General features: G+C 42.9%; 1 protein-coding gene across 3 annotated transcripts in view; it reads left to right on the top strand.

The window, feature by feature from the left end:
- Positions 1–1,339: 1,339 nt before the first annotated feature.
- Positions 1,340–8,178, top strand: part of NEK4 (NIMA related kinase 4) — a 33,569-nt gene continuing 26,730 nt past the window's right edge. For 2 of the 3 annotated variants that reach the window (XM_034658457.1, XM_034658456.1), the window contains exons 1-5: positions 1,340–1,646; positions 3,466–3,732; positions 4,643–4,840; positions 5,252–5,359; positions 6,788–6,942. In XM_034658457.1, coding sequence (XP_034514348.1) covers positions 1,554–1,646; positions 3,466–3,732; positions 4,643–4,840; positions 5,252–5,359; positions 6,788–6,942 — 821 coding nt within the window. In that variant the 5' untranslated portion in view covers positions 1,340–1,553. The remainder of the gene's footprint in view (positions 1,647–3,465; positions 3,733–4,642; positions 4,841–5,251; positions 5,360–6,787; positions 6,943–8,178) is intronic. The other variant, XM_034658458.1, reaches the window with a different exon arrangement.

Here is an 8,178-nt window from a genome sequence, read left to right as displayed (position 1 = left end):
GTCTCTAAGAGGGGAATGGGGATTAACTGGGAAAAAGCATGAATTAACTTTCTGGGGGCAATAGTATTATTAAAAAAGAAACAACAAGCCCCAGATGGAGTCATATGCCCCCTCACCTACCCCCAACAGCAAACCAAGACTTAATTACAGTTTCAACCAAACCCAAGAATGTGACCTTCTAATTTGAAATTTCCTGATCAGCACTAGTGAGATGATCTGTACAATTAAAAACCCTGCCATTCTCTTCCCCACAAAAAAGAAGATGCCCTGGCCTGAAACTTTCAGTAATAAACTGAAAGTTATTTCTTTTCTTTCTTTTTTTTTTCGGTAATAATTTCCTTGCTCTGCCTTCCTTCCAGTAAAAACTTTTCATTTTGAACAACTCCTTAGAGTATCTCTACTTGCTAGACACGGTGATGCCTAAATCATGAATCACTTAATAAAATCAATCAGATCTTCAAATTTACTTGGTTGAATTTCTGTTCTTTAACATTACCCATTCTCAGCGGGGCGATATTGCCCCCAACTGGGCAAAAATTGGTTCTTGGATGTAGGCAAATCTTAACATTTCAAAGGGATGGATTTCAGGTCCTTGAGAAAGACAATCAGAGTTACACACCGTATCTATCTAATAGGGACATAGGGAGGATTTGCAATTGTGAGGTCTTTTAGGTAAATGCTCTAGGAAAGGGAAGGGAAATATCAGTTGGATCAAATAAACTTTTAGCACCTTTGGGCTTTCACACACGGGTCTTTTAAGAAGGGTCCTCCTACGGACACTACCTTAAGCTGTTAAAAACCGTGCCAGAATTTGGTCAAGTCACCACAGTGCAGGGGTTTGGAGGATATGAGAGTTCTTTCCATTTCTTAATGCACCAGCTGAAGCTTTTAGGGGTGAAGTGTACTGATATCTTCAGTTGCTTTTGAAATGCATAAAAAATAAGATGGATTGCTAGATGCATACATTAACCATTGTGCGATAATAACAAATGTTACTTGTAGAATCTAGTCTGTCAACCCTCGGTTAGAATGGGAGCCTCAGGAGGAGAGGGACTTTGTCGGTCTGGCCCATGGTAGGCGGTTAATAAAATTACTTGTAAAATGAATGACGAATGTTTTAGAGCGCTTGTATCAAGTACGTGCTCAATACGTGGAAGCTTCCATTATTTTATTGTTCCCGGCAACCCGGAAGTTCTCGGCGGTGGAGCTGAGGCAGAAGGTGCGCGCGCCAGGACCAGCGGAGTCGCTCTGGCCGTCCGAGCCTGGGCTCTATGGCCGGTCCTCCTGGATGGCGGAACCGCTCTGGCCGCCTGCCGCTTCGGCTCTGTGGTGGATGCTTCCGGGCCGCGGGAGCATGCGCGGGGCTGCGCTGGCCGGGATCGCTATGGCAGCGGCGTCGCTGTGGGCCCAGCCTCCGAGCTCGCGTTGGGGCCCGACAGTCTCAGCAGCCGCCAGCACCGCGGCCTCTTGGGCATGAGCGGGGTCTCCCGCCGCGGCTCGCGACCCTGGCCGCCTCTGCCGCCGCATCCCAGCTTTGGGCCGGCGCCGGGAATATGCCCCTGGCCGCCTACTGCTACCTGCGGGTCGTGGGCAGGGGCAGCTACGGGGAGGTGACTCTCGTGAGGCACCGGCGGGACGGCAGGCAGGTCGGCGGGGTTGGGGCCCGGCAGGGGGTGGAGGGCAGGCAGCCGTTTGGGAAGGCCGCCGTCCAAAGATTAGGCTCCGGTGGTCTGAAGGGAGCTCACCTCGGATGTCACTTCTTCAGGGAAACCGTTCCGTACTAAGAGTAGGCCAGGCCTTACTGTAATATGCGCCCCAAACTCCTGTAGTTCTTCTTGATAGTATTAATTGTCGTGCTTGATCTACACACCTTCTCCACTCTTGACAATTTCTTGAGATCATTCTTTCCCACAATCTAACACAGCGCCTGGCAGGTATTCCTCTTTGGATGAAAGGCCCCATACATCTCACCTGGAGACTACTGGACTCACTTAAAACTCATCACCTTCCCGCCAAAGCTTTTATGGTCCCCATTTCAGTGAGTAGCACCACCAACCATCCAGTTGCCCAAGCTGGACATACCCAAGTGTCGTCATTCTTGACACACACCACTGCCCCCATTCATCTGTTCACTAAGCCAGGAGGCCTCTTCTCTATCTCCACTGGTACCACCCCAATACAGGACATCATTATCTTTAGCTGAGCTGTGGCCATGGCCTCCAGGATCCTCGCTCTTCATCACTTTCATTGCCATCTCAGCAATCCTTCTAAAACTTACAGCGAATGTTGTCGCTCCTTTCTTTAAAGCACTTTATCCCACGACCCTCAGGATGATGAGTCAGTTCTTTAAAATGGTTTATAAGTAGGGTGACCATATCATGTATCATACAAACTGGGACAATTTCAAAACTGGAAGGAGGCACTATTAATAATTACAGCAGGACCGTGGCAGTGCCCCAGGCAAGCTGGAAAGAGTTGTCCCTCCCAAGTATAAGGCCCTGTTGCCTATTCTGCCTGGTGTCAGGTGCTGGTAGCTCTGCCTGGAACACAAGCTCAGGTTTAAGACATTTATTCAGTAGCAATAGGGGGATGGGATGGTGTCATTGGATTGTCTGAGTAGAGGATGGGGTATTGATGGTAGTAATAGCCCCTCACATTTGAGCAGTAGTTTATAATTTACAAAGTACGTTTATATATATTCTTGTTGTTGAATGAATTGTATGGACTATTAATTGGTTGTGGGACTATTAATTGGTTATTAGGTGTCAGGGGATATTGATTTTTTTTAAGTGGGAGTAATTTTTTTTAAGATTTTATTTATTTATTTATTTATTTATTTATTTATTTATTTATTTGCTAGAGAGAGTGAGAGAGAGCATGCATGAGCAGAGGGGAGAGGGAGAAGCAGGTCCTGGGATCATGACCCTAGCCAAAGGCAGATGCTTAACCAGCTGAGCCACCCAGGTACCCCATAAGTGGGAATAACTTTTAATGTTGAGAATCAGTGATTTTTAAGCTTATTAGGCCATGGGTCCCTTTGAGTATCCAGTGCAATCTATGGTCCTATTCTGTCTGCAGATGTATTGTCAAGCCTTATATTACATACCTTTGTAGGGGGATCTTAGAGGTTAAGGAATCTTTATCACAGACTTTATGATTGATACAGTTGTATGTTAACATGGACTCATTTTTTAGCCATTAATGAAATTGTAAAATGCAGGTGGAAAGTATAATAATTTTTTTGTGATCCTCCAGCCTGTTTTAAGTCTAACCTGTTGAAAATATCAGTAAATTACAGCAAATCTTTTCCCCAGTTTTGTGCTTTGTGAATAGCAGAACGAATAGGTTATCTGACAGGCTCCAGGAGGTTGGTTTTGAGGACAGTCAGGAGAACCCTTAAATATTCTCAACTTATAAAACTGTATGCTTATTTGCACATTGTAAAATCATATGTTTTCTCTGTAGTATGTCATCAAAAAGCTGAACCTCCGAAATGCCTCCAGCCGAGAGCGGCGAGCTGCTGAACAGGAAGCTCAGCTCTTGTCTCAGTTGAAGCACCCTAATATTGTCACCTACAAGGAGTCGTGGGAGGGAGGCGACGGTCTGCTATACATCGTCATGGGCTTCTGTGAAGGAGGTGATCTGTACCGAAAGCTCAAAGAACAGAAGGGGCAGCTTCTGCCTGAGAGTCAGGTGGTGGAATGGTTTGTTCAGATCGCTATGGCTCTGCAGGTACTGTCCAGACACAGCATTCCATTTGTTCCAGGTGATGGGGATGGCAGGTGGATTTTTGGAAATGCTTCCCCAAATGTTTACGTGAAGAAAAATCCATTTATGAAGTGGACCCAATCCCTCTCGCTATAGCATGAGAGTATTTCTGAATGAGTGATGTCTGTGTTGAACTAGACATGGATTTCAGTTTGTAGGGGATGCCAGTTCTCTGTTCGTTTAATATTTATAGCAAAATCAATTTTAAGGGCCCTGAGTCGACAAAGCAAAAAATGACCATGTCTGTCATCAGCTGGTCAGCTGTGTCATACTGAAAGGTGATTGGCCTAATTAATATGCTTAAACTGTGGGGATGTGGGCTTTAACCCTGCTGTGGCAGAGTGAGTGGAAATACAAAACATGTCTGTGTTTGAATATACACATATTCAAATGTGAGACTGTTTATGAAATACCACTCTGTAACTGGGCAGATTGTCCAGAATGGATTGACTGTGTGTAAATTTTAAGCTACTCTGTCTAAATAAAAGTGATCTTGTTATATTTGAAAATATTATTAAGCTGAAGATTTCATGAGTCTGAGGGGAATGTGCATCTGTACAAGTTGTCTTTCTCCCTTCAGTGGGAGTTTATAAGTGTGTTTTTAACTGGATCCATTTAATGCTAAATGGTGAAATTGTCAAGGTATCAGGGAACAGTTGGGAAGGATACTGGGCAAATAAACGCATGGAACTTAATTTCTTGCTTTGGAAAGTTGTAAATGAGACTTCTCATTTACAGATGATGAAACAGTGTTTTGTCATTTAGGTGACTGAGACTCTTTCACTCATGCAATTGTTGATGGTATGTAAGAAGTCAGGAATAAATAAGTAAGTGAGTGTTCTTATATTTAATGAAGTTTTATTTCTCTCCTCAGTATTTACATGAAAAACACATCCTTCACCGAGATCTGAAAACTCAAAATGTCTTCCTAACAAGAACAAACATCATCAAAGTGGGTGACCTAGGAATTGCTCGAGTGTTAGAGAACCACTGTGACATGGCTAGCACCCTCATCGGCACACCCTACTACATGAGCCCTGAATTGTTCTCGAACAAACCTTACAACTATAAGGTAGGATTGAGCTGCATATGCCAGCTCACCCTGTCTCTAGGACAGTACTCATAACTTCAGAACCCATCAGATAGAAAGTCAGAGGAATTCTCTGTGAATTGGCTTAAGGAAAATGTTTTTTGGTTTTTCTTTAGATTATTTCTTTATTTATTTGAGAGAGACTGAGAGCGTGAGAGCGAGCACCAGCAGAGGGGAGAGGGAGAAGCCGGCTCCTGCTGAGCGGAGAGCCCAGTGCGGGGCTCGATCCCAGGACTCTGGGATCATGACCTGAGCCAAAAGCAGATGCTCAACTTCCTGAGCCACCCAGGCACCCCCAAAATGTTTTTTGTTTTGTGTTGTTTTGTTTTTTTCAGAGGAAAAATGTCAGTAAGGCATTCTGACATTTGACTCTTTACTGTTTTTCTTTTCCAGTCTGATGTTTGGGCTCTGGGATGCTGTGTTTATGAAATGGCCACCCTGAAGCATGCTTTCAATGCAAAAGACATGAATTCTTTAGTTTATCGGATTATTGAAGGAAAGGTAAAGAATATTCTGAAACTAGTTGTTTTTAATATTTGGAGCAAGGTTAATTTAATGACGCTTTGTAAGTAGCTATTAGCAAAAATGAGTCATCATTGATGTCGGGTGGATAGGTAAGGATAGTAGGCCCCTTCTATGGGGAAGGTTAAACTAGAAAGAGAAGAGATCGATCGTTTTTTAATATTAATTTGTGAAGGTGGCTTAAGGGTTCTGAAGAATTGGCTTTTTGAAAACCACTGCCTTCTAACCCCAGGATGTTCAGGTGCTCTGAGAGGATATTGGTAGCTTCTCCTGAGCAGCTGTGGTTAAATGAGCCCCATCTAAAATGAGTCCACTCTGGGCAAAGTACCCATTCCATCCCCAGCTTGCTCAGTGCCTGGTGATTGGAAGACACTTTGCAACAATGTAAAATAGTAATAGTAATAATAATAATAATAATGTAAAATAGTAATAGTAATAATAATAATAATAATGAGGAGGAGGAGGAGAAATACATAAAAACGAGTCTACTCTTTGATGGTGGTGCTCCTTCTCACAATTACAAGTAGCCAGTTAAGAACTGCAGAAAGCATTGTGTACAGCATAGACACCAGGACACCAGCGGGACCACGTTTATATGTTGAGGCTAGTTGTCTTCTGCAGTGTTTGTCATCTACACACCATTAAGTTTTAAAGCTGTAAACTACCTGCTGATTTTAATATTATGCCATAACTCACTTTCTTAATTTCAAAATATTGAAAAACACAAAAAAATTAAAATGTACCCGTAATTCCACTACTTAAGACTCAAACAAGAAAGGAGTGAAATTCCCCTGTCCTTTTATCTTTCTCTCCTCTGGAGATCACCATTGCTAGGAATTTTGTGCGTAGCCTTCCTAGCGTTTTCCTGTCTGTATGTACATCTCAGTCTGGGTGTGTATGTGCACATATACACACAGGCACTTTTAAAGAGTAACTGAGATGGAATCAGGCGGTACATATTGGCATACAACTTACTTTTTTGACTTAATATATAAGGGACATCTTTCCAGTTCGGTACCTGTCATATTTTTTAAGAAGCTGCCTATCATTATATTAGAAGGATGTACCATAAGCTATGCTATGGATAGACATTTAAGTTGTTTCCAATTGTTTACTACTGTAAGAACAATGCTCCAGTGACTGTCCTGGTACATAAGTCTTTAGGAACTCATGCTCTGATTTCTGAAGGAGGGAGTCCTCAAGTGGAACTGCTGGTTTGAAGGATATACTTTTACAGTCTCCCAACTTGCTGCTGTGACACAGGACTCTAGTAAGCTTCCTGTGTGCTGGCTCTTTTCTGCTCCTGTAGATAATGACTTTAAAGAAATATTGGGAGACATCTACTTTTTCCTTATACTTTGTTTCACAAGACCAGAGTCATCATTGTGATATTATTTCTCTTTGTAGCTGCCACCAATGCCAAAAGATTATAGCCCAGAGCTGGCGGAACTGATAAGAACAATGCTGAGCAAGAGGCCCGAGGAAAGACCCTCCGTGAGAAGCATCCTGAGGCAGCCTTACATAAAGCGCCAAATCTCTGTGTTTTTGGAGGCCACGAAGGCGTAAGATACTTCCCTTGCAAATAGGTGGCTAAATAGGTGAATAAAAGAAGGTAGCTTCTAGAATTCTCATATGTAGAATTTATGGGGAAGTTTTATTTATTTATTTATCTTGAGAGCGAGAGAAGGGAGGAGGGGCAGAGGAAGAGGGAGAGAGAATTTTACACAGGCTCCACACCCAGTGCAGAGCCCGACGTGAGGCTCGATCTCAGGACCCTGAGATCATGACCTGAGCTGAAATCAAGAGTCAGATGCTCCATGGACTGAGCCACCCAGGTGCCTCTGTGGTGGGTTTTTTTAAACATGAAGGAAAATTGCATGATTAGGGCATATGTTGAGATTTACATAATTGCTAAAGTCAGAAATCTAGAAGACCATTTAGAGAATCACTTTTACATTCCTCAGAGGGTTCCAAGACATATCAAGTATGATTCTTTCAAAAGGATATGTTTTAGAAACCATATGAAAATGAGATTATCTAAGAAGCCTGTTATATTATGTACTATGTGAGATTAAAAAGTAAGCGCTCAAATTTCTGAGAGCTTCCAAAAGTTTCCCTCTTGATTCATATTCTCTAGAGAAAAGTTTCTTTCTTTGACTTGCAGGGGTTACCTTCACTAAACTGCTGTTTCAGGATCTAAGAGCTACATGGTCTCTGCCTTGTGACGTGTTAGATTTAAGAGTAATACTAGAGGGGCGCCTGGGTGGCTCAGTCTTTAAGCATCTGCTTTCGGCTCAGGACGTGATCCCAAAGTCCTGGGATCGAGCCCCACATCAGGCTTCTCCTCTGGGACCCTGCTTCTTCCTCTCCCTCTCCCCCTGCTTGTGTTCCCTCTCTCTCTGGCTGTCTCTCTCTGTCAAATAAATAAATAATATCTTTAAAACAAAAAAATAAGAGTAATACTAGAGAGGCCCCAGGGGATAAAGAAAAACCATCTTTTTATTTACACTGTCTATAATTTGCACCAAACAGACCTTTGGCCTTCCACAGCACTTATCTCATGCCCCTGTTGAATTCCCTGTTAGTTAGCTCAGTTGTAGAAACGTCACACTAAAGGAGTTGGGGATAGTAATCCTGTACACTTTTATTCTTCAAGTCCAGGCTGAGCACACCAGTCATTTTTACGCTCAAACTGGGCAAAGCATTTGTGGTATAATTACAAATAGGTGAAACTTGAAAATTGTGCTGGTTCTTCTGTACATGAGGTAATTTCTCATTGATTTTTTTTATGGTGGAAT

Source organism: Ailuropoda melanoleuca, chromosome 4, assembly GCF_002007445.2.
Source record: "Ailuropoda melanoleuca isolate Jingjing chromosome 4, ASM200744v2, whole genome shotgun sequence".
Lineage (NCBI taxonomy): Eukaryota > Metazoa > Chordata > Mammalia > Carnivora > Ursidae > Ailuropoda > Ailuropoda melanoleuca.
This window is presented reverse-complemented; position numbering and strand designations above follow the sequence as displayed.